Source organism: Podarcis vaucheri (assembly GCF_965113315.1).
Source record: "Podarcis vaucheri genome assembly, chromosome: 7".
Classification (NCBI taxonomy): domain Eukaryota; kingdom Metazoa; phylum Chordata; class Lepidosauria; order Squamata; family Lacertidae; genus Podarcis; species Podarcis vaucheri.
Window position 1 is genome coordinate 77,263,768 of NC_138765.1, and position 19,860 is coordinate 77,283,627.

At 45.6% G+C, this 19,860-nt stretch overlaps 1 protein-coding gene across 13 annotated transcripts in view; it reads right to left on the reverse strand.

Moving 5' to 3' along the window:
* Positions 1-19,860, reverse strand: part of SAMD11 (sterile alpha motif domain containing 11) — a 321,250-nt gene that overhangs the window by 52,150 nt on the left and 249,240 nt on the right. For all 13 annotated transcript variants that reach the window (XM_082229928.1, XM_082229931.1, XM_082229922.1 and 10 more), the window contains one exon: positions 6,355-6,447. In XM_082229928.1, coding sequence (XP_082086054.1) covers positions 6,355-6,447 — 93 coding nt within the window. The remainder of the gene's footprint in view (positions 1-6,354; positions 6,448-19,860) is intronic.

The following is a 19,860-nucleotide window of genomic DNA, read 5'->3' on the forward strand; positions in this document are numbered from 1 at the left end:
CCCTGATTCTGCTGAGATAGGGCTGGTGTTTGATCTCCAGAGGAGGAAAGGAAGAGAAGGTTACCTGCTTCACAGCTGGAAGCTTTGGAAGCTCCTACAGGTGTCTCCCCACCCTTCTTCCCTGGGTGGAAGGAGGAGAGGAGAGCAAAGCAACTCATCCTGTTGCTTTTCCATCCTTTTCCAGAGAGCATGCAGCCACAGCAAGTGTCAGTGGGCTACACTAGGGATGGGCATATCTGTCAATATTGGCTTCATTTTCCCAATCTTAAATTAAGTTCCCCACATTCCCACCTCAGTTTGAAAACTGTAAGCAATTTCCAAAGCACATTTATCAGCTCTTTAGTTTGGAATTTTCTTTTTACTCGAGATTCCTGCATTGTAGGGAGTTGGACTAGAAGATTTTGGGGTCCCTTCCAAGTCTACAATTCTATGATTCTTCTAATATTCACATTTTCCTGTGTAGTTTTACCTAATGTACCCATTTCTGCAAAGCAATTTTGCCTAATATGATACATTTTTTTGTCTATAATTTTCACTGAAATATGCATTTACAGGCACCCATTATACCCTATCATATGCATTTTTGTACACATGACCCGGCTAGAGGACCATGCTGCAAAATTCAGAGAAATTTGAATTTCAAAAGATGGCTACGTTTCAAGTATCATTTTGAAAAGTGTAAATTTGGACGGTTCACCTTTAAATGCAAACCATATTGAGTTTATCCCATATCCCTAACTATAAAATACTAATAATGCTGTATTGCTGTAATAGGATTGCTGTCCCCTCTGATGTTCATGCTTCAGGGCCAGAACAGCCAGGTGGGGAATTGACGATTATGGTAGAAAGGGGGCTGCAGAAGCAGTTGTCAAGGTCAGTGCAGCATTGTCTGGTCCATAGGGGAGGAGGTTTTAGGGCAGGAACACCAAATAAAGGAAGGGGAACTCAAGAAGGTAACTATCTCAAAATGCAGGATATTCAGGTATAGCAGCAGATGCATACAAACTCACACCCTGTAAACAGGGCAAAGAAACCCTTGACACGAGAAGCACTGTCAAGTTGCTGTGCAACGAAAAAATGATAGGCTTTCTCACACAGCACCAGGCAATCAGTTTATGGAACCCACTCTCCAAAAATGTTGTTGTTTAGTCATGTCCAACTCTTCGTGACCCATGGACCAGAGCAAGCAAGGCACTCCTGTCTTCCACTGCCTCCCGCAGTTTGGTCAGACTCATGTTTGTAGCTTCGAGAACACTGTCCAACCATCTCGTCCTCTGTCGTCTCCTTCTCCTTCTCCTTGTGCTCCTTGTGATCTTTCCCAACATCAGGGTCTTTTCCAGGGAGTCTTCTCTTCTCATGAGATGGCCAAAGTATTGGAGCCTCAGGTTCAGGATCTGTCCTTCCAGTGAGCACTCAGGGCTGATTTCCTGAAGAATGGATACGTTTGATCTTCTCGCAGTCCATGGGACCCTCAAGAGTCTCCTCCAGCACCATAATTCAAAAGCATCAATTCTTCGGTGATCAGCATTCTTTATGGTCCAGCTCTCACTTCCATACATCACTACTGGGAAAACCATAGCTTTAACTATATGGACCTTTGTTGGCAATGTGATGTCTCTGCTTTTTAAGATGCTGTCTAGGTTTGTCATTGCTTTTCTCCCAAGAAGGTAAAATCTGTCACTGCCTCCATTTCTGCCCCTTTTATTTGCCATGTCCAATAGGGTAGATGACTTTGAAGGGGGTTGGACAAATTTCATGGAGGATAAGGCTCTTTGTGGCTACAGGTTATAATATTTGCAAGGAGCTCCCATGGTCAAAGGCACTATATACTGGATGTTAGTTGCTTGGGATGAACAGTGGGAGATGGCTAACTGTGCTCATGTCCTATTTGAGGGCTTCTCAGGGGCACGTGGTTGTCCACTCTTGGAAACAGGATGCTGGGCAAGATGGGCCTTTGGTCTGATCAGGCCAAATGCTCAACTCGTCCAGCCTCCTGTTCTCACAGTGGCTAATAAGAGGGTCTCAGGTAGCCCAGAGGCAGGGCATGAAGGCGACAGCCTTCTTTCTCTGTTACTCATAAGTAAATCCTTGCTGGATCAGGCCAGGCCAATGCCTCATCAAGTTCAGCCTTTGTTCTAACAGTGGCCAAATGTTGCTAGACTACAGCTAGGGATGCCAGAGAATTCTGTCGGAAATGGAAATAGGAGTGGATGTCGACACGGTTTGCTTATTCACCCGGGGTGAATGGCATGGAAATCACTTAAGTTAATATGAGCAGTGTATAGTATCATCATCATCTGTTGTTGTTGTTAAGTTTGCAACTTTAACTAAATAATTCTACTTCCTGCATTGTTTTTTATACTTCCTACCCACTGAAGTTAATTATGTATTTGATTCTATAATTAACTGCATTTGTTTCAGCCATTGTGGATAGCAAATTATGTAGGTTTTAGAGGAAGCTGAACTGCAGCAGAAAGGAAGCAGTCCAGATTGCCATGAACATTGCACAGGATGGAAACTGCTTCCTCCTTACCCCTCTTGGTATATCTGTCTGGAAAAGGACACAGATGGACGGACACACACACACACACACACACACACACAGTCACTAGTCAGCCATCACTAGTCAGCCTCACATAGGAGAAAGAAAACCCTAGAATCTATTTCATTTAAACTTCTGCAGGTAACTGGAAGCACAAAGATCATTCTGACCGATCTCACACCAGATCTGATAATCTGCTGCTTCAGACTGAAACTGTCCATGTCAAAGAGAGTGTGGTGGGACTGGGGGGGGGGGGAGAGAAGGAGATGCCAATCTGGGCAGAAATGGAGGTGTGGGGGAAAGGGAGGTCTTATTTGGGGTCTGGGATAAGCAGCATTGATTCCGAATCCAAAAGCGATAGATAGTCAGGTCTCGGGAAAGCCTGATTAAAGCTTAGCCGCCTTCCTTCTCCAAGAGATGGATTAAACTGCTATCACCTTGATTAATTTTTCAGAGGATGCAGCTGTTAAGGGGGGGGAGAGAAGGGGGAGAAGGAAGAGGCAGGAGTTCAGAAACAGCCTGCAGATGGTAGCACAAACGTATTATGAGCAGCATTTTACAGGTTAATACCACTGTTAGGTCCCCTCCGATAAGCTGGCTGGCATCACTGTCTTCCTTGGTAGCAAAATGCATTTCAGCATCCTACCTGGATCCTATTGGAATATTGATGTCTGCCTAATTGCAACTCCAAGGAGGAAGAAAGGGAGAGGGAAGCAGAGGAGGAAAAAGGAGAGGCAGGCTGGGGTGAGGAGTGGGGGAAATGGTTTCACAGGCTCGTGGACAAGAGGAATTTGCACTGGAAAACCAGATTCTTCTGGGATATTGTACTGTCTTTGTGGTTTTGGAGCTTCTTCCTAGGCTTCTGCAACTGCCCTGCAGAACAGAGAACCCTGAGGTCTCGGTTCGTCACTTAATTGCATTCCTTTTCCTTTTCAATAAAGTTCCCAACTCTTAGCATTGTGAAGATAAGATACAAAATGAAAGCAAGGTAAGAGGGGGGAAATACAGTATAAATAGTCCTTATGATGGTGAAGCTAAGATAAAATTAAAAACAAGATATGGTTAAAAACAGTTTCTAGTCCTTATGATTGCAAAGAGATTAAAATAGAAATAAGATACAAGTAAAGTTTCTAGTCCTTATGATTGTGAAGACTCTGCCTGGCAAAGTAACAAAGCTGCAGTGACTCCAGCTCTAGGAACAACAGGGAGTAGGGAGATGGATGCTGCTAGCTCCTTCTCCAGATTTCCCTGTGCCTCTTCAAAATGCCCAGAAGCAAATCTCCTGGCTGCCCACAGAAGCAACAGAACTAACACAAAAGCACAGTCATCCTTTTGTTATCTTATGCCTACTTTTCATAGAATCATAGGAGTTAGAAGGAACCTCAAAAGGCCATCTAGCTGAACCCCTTGCCAATGCAGGCACTCCCCTGCTACAACTTCCCCAACAGGCAGTCGTCCAGCCTCTTCTCAAAAGCCTCTGTCAAAGGAGTGTCAGGCACCTCCTGCCATCAGAAAGTCCTCTCTAATGCTCAGTTGAAATTCCCTTGCATGTCATTTGAACCCGGTTCAGGCCCTGCTCTTTGGAGCAACAGAAAACAAGTTCGCTCCATCATCTAAGTGGAAGACCTGAAAACAGGTGTGGGGAGGAAGCCTTTGGCCCTTCAGAGGCTGCTGAGCTACAACTCCCATTGGCTGTGCTTGTTGGGGCTGATGGGAGTTGTAGTTCAGCAACCTCTGAAAGGCCAAAGGTTCCCCACACTCAGGTGCATTAGTGACAGAGTTTCAAACAAAGATGTGCTCTCTCAAGCCCACATTCGCAGTATGTTTGCACTCAGCAACGTCTACACTGGCTTGGTCATGTCCACAGAATGGAAGATGGCAGGATCCCCAAGGATGTGCCCTACAGAGAGCTGGCTTCTGGCACCAGGTCAATTGGCAGACCAACTTTGCACTGCAAAAATGTTTGCAAACGTGACGTGAAGGCTAGTAACATCAATTCTGCTGTGGGGGAGACCCTTGCAGATGATTGCAGCACCTGGAGACAGACAGTCAGGTGACCAGAGGAGAAATGACTGCTGGGAGGAGTGCAGAGAGAAGGAATGCCATGTTGCATCTGCAGCAGCACAACCAGATGCCTTCATCTGCCCTAGCTGCAACAAAACATGTCTCTCCCGCATCGGTCTCTACAGACACAACAGGCCCTGCAACCTTCCAACAGTTTGACTTCTCCCCTAAAGGAACACTCTTCCATTGTCTCCCAATACAGACAGATGCCAACAACTCTCAGTAGAAATAACATTGGCTGCATCCCTGTGAAAAAACCAGGCAGGACCAATTTAGGTCCAAAAATTTTAACGGGTCTGCTCTTGAGTTGGATGCACCCCAGATCTCCTGTGTCCGTCCCCCCCGCCCCTCCCTGCCTAAAACTTTGATATCAACAAACTGGAAGGTGAAGAAGGCATCTTTCTTAAGCCTTAGTGCCCTTTTGAACTTTTGAATGCATGGCAAGGTCAAATCCTGGCACTTTTTCTAGCCCACAGTAGAGTCCTGCTGCAGAAAAGCCAAAGAGAAAGAAAGTTGCTGCATAAAAAACTTATTTTCACAGTAACTGTTAAGGCAAAACCTTTGTGACAGCTTGGGCCCCTCAATCAGAGTGCAATCTCCATCAAGGTGTGTGCTATTGACTGCTAATTAGTTTTGAACTTAAAACAAGGAAACCTCTAGGGAACAGGGACAGGGCTGTAGCTCAGTGGAAGAGCATCTGTTGATTTTAATGTATACTTGACTTTCTTCAGTAATGTTTTCTTCTGGATTACTTTACTTGATTTTTTTAATGTAGGTTGCAAACTGCTTTGAGATTTTTTTATTAAAAATACAAAGCAGTATAGAAATTAAATGAATGATAATCCCCAGATTCTCTAAGTAGGGCTGGGAGAGACTCCGGCCTGAAACCATGGAGAGCTACTGCCAATCAGTGTGGACAACACTGAGCTGGATGGACCAATTGTATCTTAGTCCTAGAAGAACTACAATTCCCAGCAAGCTTAAGAAACTACAGTTCCCTGGATTATTTTGTGGGGCGGAGGAGTCATTGCCTTAAATGTACAATGTGTACACAGTCTCTGCCTTTCTCACACCGGAACCTGGCCTCGCACTCCCCCATCTCTGTGCTGCATGGCAAAACTGCTTTTGAAACTTAGGAGCTTTCAAAAGCAGATTGCAAATATGGCATTGGGCATGTATGCAGTTCTGCTCTTCAAAGAAATAACTGTAATTTTAAAAATCTTGTTGATCACGCCCAACTCCCCCAAGTGCGACTGAAGTAGCTGTTTGTATTCCATACGGAAGTCTTGAAAAGAAAATGTTTTACTATAAAAACCCAAACTCACAGGCAGGAGGGAGCGGAGGGGGGAAGAGAGAAAGAAAGGAAAACACCAGGGAAGGAAATGGGACATAGTAATTTTTGTAATCTTAACTCTTGCTAAGCAGACAGGGGGCGGGGGAAATCTTACAGAATGATGTTCTCATCCGGTACTAAATCGTTCATAAAGGAAGGAACTTACCCAGATCTTATCAAGTCCGGGGGTGGGAGCAGGGTGCAGGGGTCAGCATAAATTAAGAGCAATTCAAGTTAAGGGAATGGAAGAACCCTTTGAGCTTTTATGAAAGGAAACTGCAGCAGCGGCATGACTCGGGGAGATCCTGCTACTTCCCACCCCCCACCAACTCCTCTTTCTCCATCATAAACGCCAACTGTCCCAAGCTTCAGAAAGTATTATATATATATATATATATATTTAAAAGGAACCTACCTTTTGGGGACTCACTTCGAGATTTCTTGCTCTCCAGGGGGCACTCGCTGCTGCTGTTGGGTGAACACGCTCTTCTCTTGCCTAAAACTTCGTCTGGAAGAAAGGGGGGGAGAGGAGAGGGAGAAAGAGAGAATTAGATAGAAAGGAACACTCTTCTTTCCATCACCGCCACCCTTTCATCCAGAGACTTTGGGGGGCATGTTGAACACACACACACAAATCTGGCTGAGCGAGGGAGGAGGGAGGGAGGGAGGGTGGGTGGCGGAGTGGAAGTCATATTGAGCTCACGGATATGCTTTCCTAATCATGCAGCCCAAAGGGACCCAGCAACCCTTCAGCACGCTGATCAATGGCCACCGTTTCCAGCCATAAATTTGGAAATCTAGTTTATTTCCTTACTGAACTGCATCATTTGATCGGCCGCCTTTCGTCCCCCGGGTGTGTCCTCGCTTTTCATACCCTGATGCAAAACAGCTGGGGTCTTGGCGGGTGGTTGGGGGGGGGGAGAAAGAGAGAGAGAGAGAGAGAGAGAGAGAGAGAGAGAGTATTCACTTCCCCCTTCTCTCACACACACACAAACACCCTGCTCCTCAATCTTTCTTCACAGTCTCTCTCTCTCTCTTTCTATCTCCACCCCTTCGCTCTTGGCGATCGCAAGATCTTCAGCAATCTTCTCCCCGCCAGACTGCGCGAGAAGCACTCAGCCTCTGCATCCGTGCAGTCCTAGCAAGCCAACGCAAAATATCTAATATACAATTACAACATCTCTCTCTCTCTCCCCCCACCCCCTCCTCTCAATCCCCCCTCCTGCTTTTCCCTTCTCCTCCTGTACAGATTTAAAAATCAATATCCTCCCATAATAATGCTGGGGAGACTGTTTGTCATCGTCGCAAGCATCAAATTCTCATCTATCAAAAAGGCTCTGCCTTAAAGGGACTGCAACCCCCCCCCCACAAAAAACACCCTGTGCAAAACAAGTATCATATTGTGTGTGTGTGTTGCAATTCTGAAAAGGCTCAGAACATCACTTAATGGGAGCAGAACTCTGCTTCCTGACAATTTCAGCTGCTTCTTTTTTTTAATGTAAACAACCCCTGACCAAGCTTCTGGTCCTTATGACTAATGAAATCCCAGGATGCAAAGCGGTGGGTTGAGAAATGGGCTTCAGCGTCTCATGTACCTCTGTGTCCCCCCCCCAACCCCAACATGACCAAAGCGAGAATTAATTATGCACAATTATGTTTAAAAAAGACGCACACCAAATAAAATTCATGCCATTTTGCTCAAGTCGTCTAATTTGTCTTTAGATGCAGAACCGAGCTTTTCCTGGCATGGAATTCAACTCGCTCGGGTGGCATATATTTATTTATTTAAGCACAAAGTCCATACAGCTCTTGTGCATATTTCTTTGCAACTGGTCACGAACCACATGAAAAACTACCCTGCTTGGATTGCGGGGACCTTGATTGTATTGCTGGTTGCAGTCTTAATTGCCTGCTGTTTAACAACCACTGTGTTGCTCAGATTGGGCAGCCATTGCAAATTAGGTGAAACAGTATCTCTTGATGGAACAGTTTCTGTGAGTGTGGGAGTATGTAAACTTTCCTGTGGATCAGAACACTTAATCAGGGGGGAGGTTTTCCCTCTGCCACAGAGTTTTGGGCAGCGAAACCTTTTGCCCTGTTTTTTTCCTAATGGCTGGCAGTTTTATCTCTTTGGACTGATTTTTGAACGAAACCTTCATCTATATAGTAATATAGGAAGAGCCTTGAAGCTGGATCAGGCCAATGGCCCGCCTAGTCCAGCATCCTGTTCTCACAGTGACCAACCAGATGCCTGTGGGAAAACCTGTCAAGCAGGATCTGAACCCAAGATCTCCCCTCTTGCAGTTTCCAGCAACTGGTATTCTGAAGCATTACTGCCTCTGCAGTTTACTTTTTTAAAAAAGAAAAGGCTACTGAAACCTCTCCCCCACCAACTAGGGATAGCTAGTTCTGTTTGATTCTCTCTCTTTTTTTCTATCATGAAGTAACTTCTCCCCTTTTCCATATCAGTTTGCGGAAACCCTCATGGAAAATCCACCACCGTTTTAGTGCACGTTTTTCCTATTGTGCACATTTACATGTGCACACATTTTTGCAAGGGGATTTCCCATGATGTGATGCAATTTTTGCACATTCTTTTGACTAATACATGCATTTTATGCACCCTTCGCATCATGACTTGGCTGGAGGACTGCACAGAGAAATTGGGAAAAGTGCAAACTTCTAAGGGTGGCTGTGTTTTGGCTTCTGTCTGGTTTTCGGAAAGCGCATGATTTGGGAGATACTTCTTTTAATGTGAACTTAATCAAATTCCTCCCTCATCCCTGCTAACAACTGAGATGCTGACAACGAACTTTTTGTTCTTGTTTTTATTATGCATTTTGTGTTTTTATGTTGTGTTTCACCCTGAAATCTACAAATGAAGAGTGGTATACAAATTTAATAAATAAAATAACTACTGAGAGTCAAGTACTATTTTTTTTTTTAAGGCCAGTCTGAAGCTTAGCCTCTATGGGAAACAGGTGAGTATGAGAGCCAGTGTGGTGTAGTGGTTAAGAGCAGTGGACTCGTAATCTGGTGAATCGGGTTCGATTCCCTGCTCCTCCACATGCAGCTGCTGGGTGACCTTGGGCCAGTCACACTTCTCTGAAGTCTCTCAGTCTCACTCACCTCACAGAGTGTTTGTTGTGGGGGAGGAAGGGAAAGGAGAATGTTAGCCGCTTTGAGTCTCCTTTGGGTAGTGATAAAGCGGGATATCAAATCCAAACTCTTCTTTGGGGTATTTCTCCCTGCCTTGCAAGCTTGGATTCTCCCGAACCTGGACATCCCGCTGGCCGGCACGTGCAACACACTTGCCCCTAGAAACGGCATCCATGACAACAGTACGTTTTTTGCCCTATGCCCCACCAGCATGGGGCTGGCTTCCACCCTCCCTAAACCGTAAAAGAACAATGGACCGGCAGGTGAAAGGCGCCCAGTTGGGGTTTCGTGCCACGGCATGCAGTTGGCTCTGCCCTTTGCCGGCAGGAATCAGCGGAACAAAGGGAGAGAGGGGGGGAAAGGTCATGGGAATTACAGGGTGTAATTTAAACAGTGGGCAAGCAGTCAGCACTTGGGGGGGGGGTGAGAAGGAAAAGTGCTTGGAGCCTAGAGACTCAGGAGCCAACATCTGACTGGTTAGTTTAAAATCACTGTGCAATGTCCTGCAACCGGCAGACCCTCGTTGGGTCTTGCTGCCCCTGCTGGGCTCCTCTGCCCACAGTCCCACAGCCAGAAGGAATGCCTTAGGTGTGTTTTCCCCTCCTAATATAGGAACTCCTCCCCCGCCCCACAGTCTGCAAAACGCCACATGCATTTCCACTCCTAAAATAGGCTCAATGACACTAGTCCCTATGGGAGTGCCCTAGCCTGCAAAATGCCCAAGGTAAATTTTCAGTACTAAAATAACCCCAATGACGTTAGTCCCTGTGGCAAGTTCCCTTCCTCCACCCCCCAAAGTCCCACAGCCTGCAAAATGCATTGTGAGTTTTCACTCCTAAAACAGCCAAAATGACGCTAGTCCCTATGGGAGGTTTCCCCACAGTCCCTTAGTCCGCAATATGCCCTTGGTGTGGTTTCATTCCTAAAATAGCTTCAGTGGTGCTAGCCCCTATGGGAGGTTTTCCCCAGTCCTATTGCCCGCAAAAAGCTTTGGGTGTTTTCACCCAAATATGTTAGTCCTTAATGGGATGTTTTTTCCACATTCCCAGCCCATCGTTCTCCACAACTCCCATCAGCCTCAACAAGGATGGCCAAGGATGGCTGGAGCTGTAGTTCAGAAACATCTGAACATTAAAGTTTTTTTCAATATTGTTATAAACTTCTGTGATATCTCTTTATGGTACAGCAATATATAAATATTTTAAATAAATAAATTAACACCTGTAGTTCGGCAGCATCTGCTCTAGATGAAATGAAGTAGACTATAAAACATTAAAAACATACACAACACAAACAACTAAAGAAACAATGCAACCAGTTTAAAAAAGAATCAACACTGGTAGAACTGTATAACAACAAGAACCTCAAATGCAAGTTTAAGCAGAATCAGAGAAAAGGTATCAAGCAAGCCTTTACACTATAGCATTCCACAAATTGTGGAGGGAGCCACCACCAAGGAGGCTCTCACTGCTAACTTGTGCTTCAGAATGTTTACAAGCACAAACAGCATCAAAAGCAGAATGGCAGATAACCACCCCAACATCACCATGAGCTCAAATCTTAATGAAGGCACCACAAATAGAACATCTGGAGAGAACTGAAATGGTGAAGGAAAGCCTTCTCAGAGAGAAGGTTTCACTTTGTACATCAACATTCTGGAGAAGACCAATTGTTAGGAAATGAGCAATTTGAAGACATTAAGGGCTCTGCCAGACTGATGTTTCATTACTGGTATATTCTGAAACATGTTCTTGACAGAGTAATGGTGCATTAGTGATGGATTTATCGTGCTTTTGTTCTGTGATGCTTCCACATTATTGCCATCCGACGGAGCTAAAGTGCAACAAATATAGGACAAAAATAAACCAGACTGTGGATAAAAAGTAATGAAATTTCAGCAGTGAGTTACAGGATACGCACTGATTGGAAATGAAGCGCAATGTGACAGGCGCAAACAGTATTGAAAAAAGGATTGTGTGTGACTGCCCTGATAGCATCAAGAGCACAAATCATCATGAATGTGCAATAAAAAGGATATCCAGAGGGGCCCTGACTCCCAAGGTGTGGTTTTATTACACAAGCAGCTTTGAGACACCTCCTCCAAAGTCCCTTCGGAGAAACACAGCAGAGGCGGGGATGGGGGTGGCTTGCTTTCACAGCCTCCTCCACTGCTCACCTATAACGAGGCCGTTTACAAGGAGAGGTGTGCAGACATGCCCTGCAAAATTCATTTTTACAGCCTGTGTCGGGTCATAAAAAGGTGGTAAAAATTCATAGTATGGAAAACAAGCCCAGCTGTTCGTCTTTGTGGTGGAAGAAAGAGATCCAGGTTCATTTTGCAGATGACGCATGCATAGAGGACAGTGCTTGGGCGAGTGGCTGGGGGCTCTTACTCTCACTTGTGTATATGCCAGTCTCTAATGGTTAAGATACACGCCTAGTGTCAGTGCCAAGATAAATAGGTACCACTCCTGTGGGAAGGTAAATGGTGTTTCTGTGCGCTGCTCTGGTTTCGCTGCTCCATTGCGCCAGAAGCGGATTAGTCATGCTGGCCACGTGACCCGGAAAAACTGTCTGCGGACAAACGCCAGCTCCCTCAGCCTATAGAGCGAGGTGAGCACCGCAACCCCGGAATCGTTCGCGACTGGACTTAACTGTCAGGGGTCCTATTTTTTACATGCAAGTATTGTATGGTTAAGACACAGGCCTGGTGTCAATGCCACACTTAACCATGGCTGAATTTGCACAAGCTATGCATATGTACTTGGTACTTGGGTGTGTGATAGAGTCTCTTTTACTCTTATCATTTCAAAATGATTTTTGTGTATATGTAGGCACCAATGTCATGCTCGGTGTTAATGTCATGCTAACCAGGGTTTACTGCTCCCCCACATCTCAACCTCAGCTTGCAGGCCTGTTTCATGCCCTGGTTAAGAAAGGAACTTCGGCTAGCATTAATCCCTGGCATCTCCAAGTAAAGCTAGTGATGTCCTCCTCTCTGAAACCCTAGAGAGCTGCGGTTGGTCAATGTAGATGGGTCAATGGTCTGATTTGATATAAGGCAGCTTCCTATGTTCCTAATCTAGAGAAAGGGTTGTAGCTCACTGGCAGAGCATCTGCTTTGCATGCAGAAGGTCTCAAATTCAACCCCTCACATCTCCAGGTAGGGCTGGGAAGGTCCCTGGTCTGAAACCCTTGACAGCCACTGTCAGGCAGTGTATAGAATGGTACGCTGGATGGATCCATGGTCTGACTCTGTACAAGTGCAGTTTCTTATGTTTCTCTGTAATAAAGCAGATCTCGAAAGCCTGAAGTTTTCTCCTCCTGCCATACAGTACATGAGAATCTCTTTTTCCCTGAGAAACTTACAGCCAGTCCATGTGCTCACTATCATGTTCTGAGGACACAACAAAGCCAAGAAGGAACTAAGATGAAAACTGTTTAGAAAGAAGACCTCGTCCTTTAGTCCACAGGCATTTCAAGGTTGATTCATTTTCTCAGGGTCAAGAGTTCATAAATAAATCAAGGCGGTTGGAAGGGGCTCACTGAGCATTCACAGACTGAAAACATCCTGAGTTTCAAATGTTCATAAATTTGTTTAATTCAAGGCAGTTGGAATCTGCTCATCTCTATATTATGCTCATGGTTTCTGATTGCCTTTCTGACAATTTTGGTTTCTTCTTCTCAGTTTCACATTTTTCCAATATGCAGTTCAGTTCTCCACTTTTCCACATCGATTTGTGGTTTATTTATTTTAAAAGTCCTCCTGAAAATTCACCAGCAGTTCAGTATGAATTTCTCCTAATATACACCTTTTTGCAAGGAGCGTTTGATTTATGGTATTTCTATGCTGCTTTCCATTCAAATCAATCTCAAAGCGGCTTAAGAACAATAAACAATAACATGATAGAACATCACAAATACAGCATAAATCAAATAATATAATTAATGAACTATCAATAAAACACTAACAATCTATAAAGCATTAATGAAGTAGCAACTAAAAATAAACATCACAATTAGCAAAAGTAATATTATATGATGAACAAATCAATACAGTCCAATATACATGCATTTGCAAAGCAACTTCCCCTAATATAATGCATATTTGTCCGCTATTTTCATTAATGTACTCATTTTTATGCACACTTTTATTCATTTTCATACACTTGGCTGGAAAACTCCACTGCAAAATTCGGAGAGGTATGACTTTTGCACAGTTGGCTGTGTTTCAGTTTGCATATTTTTTCCGGAAAGTCTGAGTTAAGAGAAGTTTGCCTTTGAATGCACACTGAATAGAATTTCTCCCCCATCCTTACTTTCAGGGAAGTGCCCAGATTCCCTGACACTAAATGAACTGTGCTGCGTGAAAGAGTACTTTCTTTTGTCTGTACTGAATCTTCCATAATTCAGATTCATCGGATGGCCACAAAGTTCAATACTATCAATGGGAGAAAAACTTACCCACTTTCTTCTCACAATGCTTGATTTTACACACCTTTTACTTGTCCCCAGGGACCAAAATGTGTGGTTATACAAACCAGGAACAGTGCATTCTTAGCACACGATTAGAGAAGAAAAAGTGGGGTCCCCAAGCTTTGAGTTACAGTGGGAATGGGGAACCTCAAGCGTGGGGGCCAAATCCCTGTCCATTTGGCCCTTGTGACTCTCCTCGGGCAATAAACCCCCCAAGTTATTCTCCTCAGCAGCCTTGTTTTTTACACACACACGCACGCACACAGTGTTTTTTGCCTGGCTAGAAATGCATCCTTGAAATCTGATAAAGACTCTTGCTCGCCTGGATAGAGAAGGCTGTGTGTGTGCAAACTAGCCTACTGTACAAAGATGAAATTCCCATTTGTTGCTCTGCCCATTTTTGCCTGGCACTAGCCTGTGGCCCCAGAAGGAAATGTGTCCCTTGGAGTGAAAAAGGTTCCCCTCTCCCTACGCCTGCCTTACTTGGAGCTCTGCCTGTACTACCACCTTAGACCCATTACTCGTCTCCATGGAGAAGAACGAGGCCAGAGCCACTGAACTGGCGCATCCTCAGATACCCGGCCTGACAGTTTGGCGATGACCATGACCATTTCGTTTTGTCAGGGCCTCAGCCTTTTCTGCACCACTTTGAAGGCGGCAGCAAAGAGATAGCAGCTTCCAGGGGAGCAGGCAGCAGGAGCCGTGCCCTGAGCGTCGCTTAAACGTCCGACCGCACTCATTCAGCCCCCACCGGCCCGTGACAGGCTTTGACAGCCAGACTCCTTAATTCCTTTTTCTTATTCCCTTAATCTGTCATCTTTATCAGGCCGGGGAAGTGCCAAGCAGCGTGCAGGAGCCCCAGCCCCGATCAATCTCCACATTACAGCTGACAGAATGGTGCTAATAACTTATTGATCTCGTGTTTGCCGAGCCCCGCCGGGGCCAAAAAGACTGCCATTGATTGGCTTGAGGGAAAAGGAACCTCTCGGGCTGAGCGCCGAGCGGAAAGCCTTCAAATTGTCTTCTTCCCAAGGAGCTCAAAGACAGAGTGAGGGGAGGCGAAAGGGAAGGTAGGTGGGAGAGGAGGGAGAGATGGGAGAAAACTCTCTCTCTCACACACGGTAGTTTCGGGGTTGAGAAAATAATGGGGAGAAAAGATGGGAAAGGAGAAAATTAGAGGCAATATTTTGTAATAAGGGAGCCACTAGATTCATGGAGGGGAAGCCTGGCAATGGCTACTAGTGGGACCGGCTATTTTCTCCCCCATAGGCAGTATGCCTATGAATGACTGTTGCTGGGAATTGCAAATGCTATTGTGCTCAGGTCTGGTTTGGGAGCTTCCCCTGGCGATCTGGTTGGCAACTGTTGAGAACAGGGTGCTAGACCATGATGGACTTTTGTTCTGATCCAACAGCCCAGCTCTTCTTATGGTCTTATTCAGTATACCCTCCTAGGCTTACTTTAAAAGGCAGTTACACAACTTTATAGAGGGAAAGGCTAGCACCTGGCTATAGGCCACTGTGGTCCTGTTCCACCTCCGCTGTTGGGAGGCAGTATACCCACGAAGTTTGTGGGAATTTCAGGTGGGGAGACTGTTCATTGGGGCACTGTGAGGACAGGATATGCTGGGCAAGATGGGCCCTTGACTTGATCCAGCACAGAACTTCTTATCCTTCTAGGACTTTGGTATGTTTGACACACAAATGTGTGTGACATGGAGGAATCACTACAAGATGAGTTTCTCCCTCAGTACTCAAGGTAAAACTTGACTTATCAAAGTCCACCCCACCTCTCACAGGCAAGTGGCAGGTTTGAGGAAGCTCTTGAGATGTGATGGGACCACCTTCTAATTGGGTGTCCTCTTGAGGTTCCCTGGGGATGGGCAGGCTTGTTTTGTGGTATGTTAAGAGTGGCTCCCTTCCATTTTTTAGCTGCTATACAGAGTGCCATCTCTTCTCCAGGCATCCACCATTTTGTTTTCCATCCATGATGACTTGGGGACATTTCTAGTCCCACCTGGAGATGGTACCCAAGACACCTTCTGCATTCAAAGCAGACAATCTACCACCAAGCTACGGCCCTTCCCTTAAGACACAGGAAGCTGCCTAATACTGAGTCAGACCACTGGGACCATCCAGCTTAGTGCTGCCTACACTGGCTGGCAGCAAGTCATTGGGATTTCAGGCAGGCGACATTACCAGCTGTAGCTGGAGATGCTGGGGATTGAAGCCAGGACCTTCTGCACGCAAAGCAAGTGCTCTGCCACTGAGCCACAGCCCTTCCCCACAGCAGAGAAAGTGGGGGGAGAGAGAAATGCAAAACACAAGAAAATGGAAGAACTGAATTCTAGAAGTGAAGTGTGAGGAGGAAGGGAGGGAAGGGAAGCCAGGAATGAGTGACTGGGAAATTGAAAATGGGTGGTGGTGATTTGCACTGCAAAGTCTCCCCTGAGTTCTTAATTGGTTGGGCTCTTCCCCACCCCCACGACGCAGCTGCTCCCTGGCCAATTAGTTTCCCACTGCTAGAGAGAGAGCACAGCATCCACGGTGGAACAACAAGTCCTCCTGGCAGCCTGTTCAATACCTCTCTTTTGCAACTGCGGAGGGGGGCAGGTCCCTGGTTAATTTATGAGCTGTGCGGTCACATTACCGGCTTAACCCTTACATCTCAGCGGCCTTCAGGCGCGCCAGCGGACTGGGCCCCCCTTGCTCAACTTCAGCATGTCACGATGTCAAGTCCATCCAGAGGAGCAAAGGAAGCTTTCTCATGCAGAGGCATAACCACAAAAAAGTGCTGGAGGCACAGAATGCAAGAAAAATGAGAAAGGATAGGGTTCTTAAAGTGCCCCTTCCCAAGTTTATTGTAGCTGTTAATGCCCGACACTCAGCTGCATGTGACTAGGGAACAAAATTCAACGTATTTCCCCAACCCGTACTGTTTTAACATAAGGAGCTGCTCCAGAAGAAGGAAAACTTTTAATTACAATAAACTTTAAAGGTAAAGGGACCCCTGACCGTTAGGTCCAGTCGTGGACGACTCTGGGGTTGCGGCGCTCATCTCGCTTTACTGGCCGAGGGAGCCGGCGTACAGCTTCCAGGTCATGTGGCCAGCATGGTGAACCAGAGCAGCGCACGGAAACACCGTTTACCTTCCCGCCGGAAGGTAGACCTATTTATCTACTTGCACTTTGATGTGCTTTCAAACTGCTAGGTTGGCAGGAGCAGGAACCGAGCAATGGGAGCTCACCCCGTCGCAGGGATTCGAACCACCGACCTTCTGATTGGCAAGCCCTAGGCTCTGTGGTACTTTTGACAAAAACCCTGTTGTCTTTCTGGTTTTCTTATACTTGGATGGCTTTATAATAAGATTATGGCCCATCTAGTTTAGTACTACACATACTGGCAGCAGCTGTCCAGGGTATCAGACAGGGTGCCTTTGCCCAGCATACCACATTCCAAGAACCTCTAAAGAAAACTGGTGGCGGAAGAATCAGCAGGCATGAACATTCCTCTCCACTTGTATTCCATGACTGGGCGTCTGCCCAATTTGATCAAAGGCAGCGCTCCGTGAGCAGAGAGATAATAACTCAGGTTATCAGATGATAACCGCTATTATGTGAATAACTCCATATGCCAATTCACCCGTGCTCTAGGAGAGGAAAGCAAGGAAGCAATCTGCTTATATGAAGGAAGCAATTTGCTTGAAAATGTTTCCCAACCTCTTAGGATCCCAGATTCAAGAAAACCAAAACAGCATGGAAATTGATCGTCCTGCCAGTTTGAAGAAGAGGGGGTGGGAAACCACAGACTAAGTAACTGGGGGAGGGGGCAATTTAAACCACCCCCATCCTCGGTTTAAACAAACACCAGCCACAAGAGGGTGGAAAGGCTGTCAATGGTTCTCCTCTTCAAACAGCTCTTCCTTTTGCAGCAAAAAAGGCAGCAATGACTGCCTTAGATGCTTGACCGGGAAGGAGTTGGCTTTCTGCTCAATTTCATGTGATGAGCAATCAGTTATAGGTTTTCTTTTAAATTTAAAAATAATAATAATTAAATTGGGAAGGTGCAGTCAGGTAGTAAAGCAAAAATAATCCTTTCACCTCCCAATTTGCTCCTTTATCCTCTGGGATCACAGAAGAGGAAAGGGCAGTAGCCCAGTGGTAAAACACCTGCTTTGTATCCGGAGGGATGCTGCCAGTCAGTGTAGGCAACACTAGCTAGATGGGCCAAGCATCTGTCTCAGTATAAGGCAGTTTCCTATTTCTTATGTGAAGGGCTGTAGCTCAGGGGTAAAAGGGAGTTACAGTAGAGCGAGACTTGTTTGAGAAAACAAGGACGGTTAAAATCTGAGTTATGAATTGAACAATAGCGAAGAACGCAGAGACTGTAATGAGGGCAAAAATCTCAAGTCATCTGGAACATGGGCAGTCCCCTTTTGAAATTTTGTATAATTGGAATATATAATTCTGGTATTATTATTATTGTATTTTGAAATGATTTGATTGGATTTATCATTAATTGGAGGATTTTATTGAAAATGAATAAAAATTATTTACCAAAAAAAAAAAAGAGAGAGAGAGAGAGAGCGCACATGCTTTGCATGCAAAAGGTCCCGTAAGACACTGGAATATAGAAAGCTGCCTTACCAAGTCAAACCATTGAGTAAATCTAGCTTAGCACTGTACTGGCGCAGTCCTTCCGGGTCTTCAGATAGGAACTTCTCCCAGCCCTACCTCAAGATGCTGGGGATTGAATCTGGGACCTTCTGCATGCAAAGCAAGTGCTCCAGCCGCTATGCTATGCTATACAGCCAGGCATAAACCACAGCCCATAACAGACTCTGCGCTCCTAATACACTCTTCTATGGGGTCTCCTCTGACATCTTCACACAGCTCTAGGTCCCATCCTGCCAGAACTGTGTTTCATGCTCCCCGCATGCTCTGATGCCCGTGTGCCCAGCACTGACAACGTTCAGAAGTTCAAATAAATAATTTGGAAAGCTCTTTCCATTTGGAAAGCCAGTGAACCAGATCCTGGTAACGGAAAGCAAAAATAAACTTAAAAATGGCACCACGTCATCCCCTTTAGCCATTGAAGTCAAAGTCACTGGTTTTGGAGAAGTGAAAAGTTATCTAAACAAAAATCTTGCAGTAAGGTTACTGTGCCATATCCCACCCCTTCCATGTTGCTTCATTTCTTTCCTTCCTATGATAATCACATGAGCGATCTCAACCAATCAGCAACCATAGGCTCAGAGTTAATGATGTAGGATCCCATGGGGGATGGCTAATAATAAGAGTCAAGACTAGGAATAGGGAGATTCTAATACAGTGGTACCTCGACTTACATACGCTTCAGATTACATACACTTCAGGTTACAGACTCCGCTAACCCAGAAATAGTACCTTGGGTTAAGAACTTTGCTTCAGGATGAGAACAGAAACCGTGCTCCGGCAGCGCGGCGGCAGTAGGAGGCCCCATTAGCTAAAGTGGTGCTTCAGGTTAGGAACAGTTTCAGGTTAAGAACGGACCTCCGGAACGAATTAAGTACTTAACCCGAGGTACCACTGTATTCCCACAATTTTGCTCACAGGATGGTTTTGAGGAGAAAATGTGGGAGGCAAGAATCATGTAGGGCGTGCTGATCTCCTTAGTGGAAAGCTGAGATACTACTCAGAAACATAGGTCACATCTGTGCCATACATTTGAAGCACTATTATACCTCTGGGAACTGTAGCTCTGTGAAGCCAGCACCCTAATCAAGCAACATTTCCCAGCATTCTCAACTACTGTTAAAATGGTATCATAGCACTTCAAACATGTGGTGTGGATGCAGTCGTAGTGAATCGGGACGATGTCAGCCAACCAGATCAGGCTGCAGAATAACACAGTGGCGTAGCGTGGGGGGTGCAGGGGGGGCCGGCCGCACCGGGTGCAACATCTGGGGGTTAGGGGGCGCAAATCCACGGGTTAGGGGGCACAAATTACTTGCCTTGCCCCGGGTGCTGATAACCCATGCTACGCCACTGGAATAACATCACTGAGAGCGATCAAGGGTGAGGGCAACTTAAAACAAGGCAAACGAAAAAACAGTTCAACATGGAATTCTGAAAAAGACAATGGAAACCAAAGGCAGTTTTTCGGCAGGTACCCAAAGCATTTGGGGTGACAGCAGGGCGGTGAGAAGAGAAAAGAGCAAATAGTTTTGAGTCAGCCACAGGAAGAAACTAAAAGACCCCAGGGCTAGAGCATTCCCTACGGACACACGCAAGCCGATCAGCTCCTTC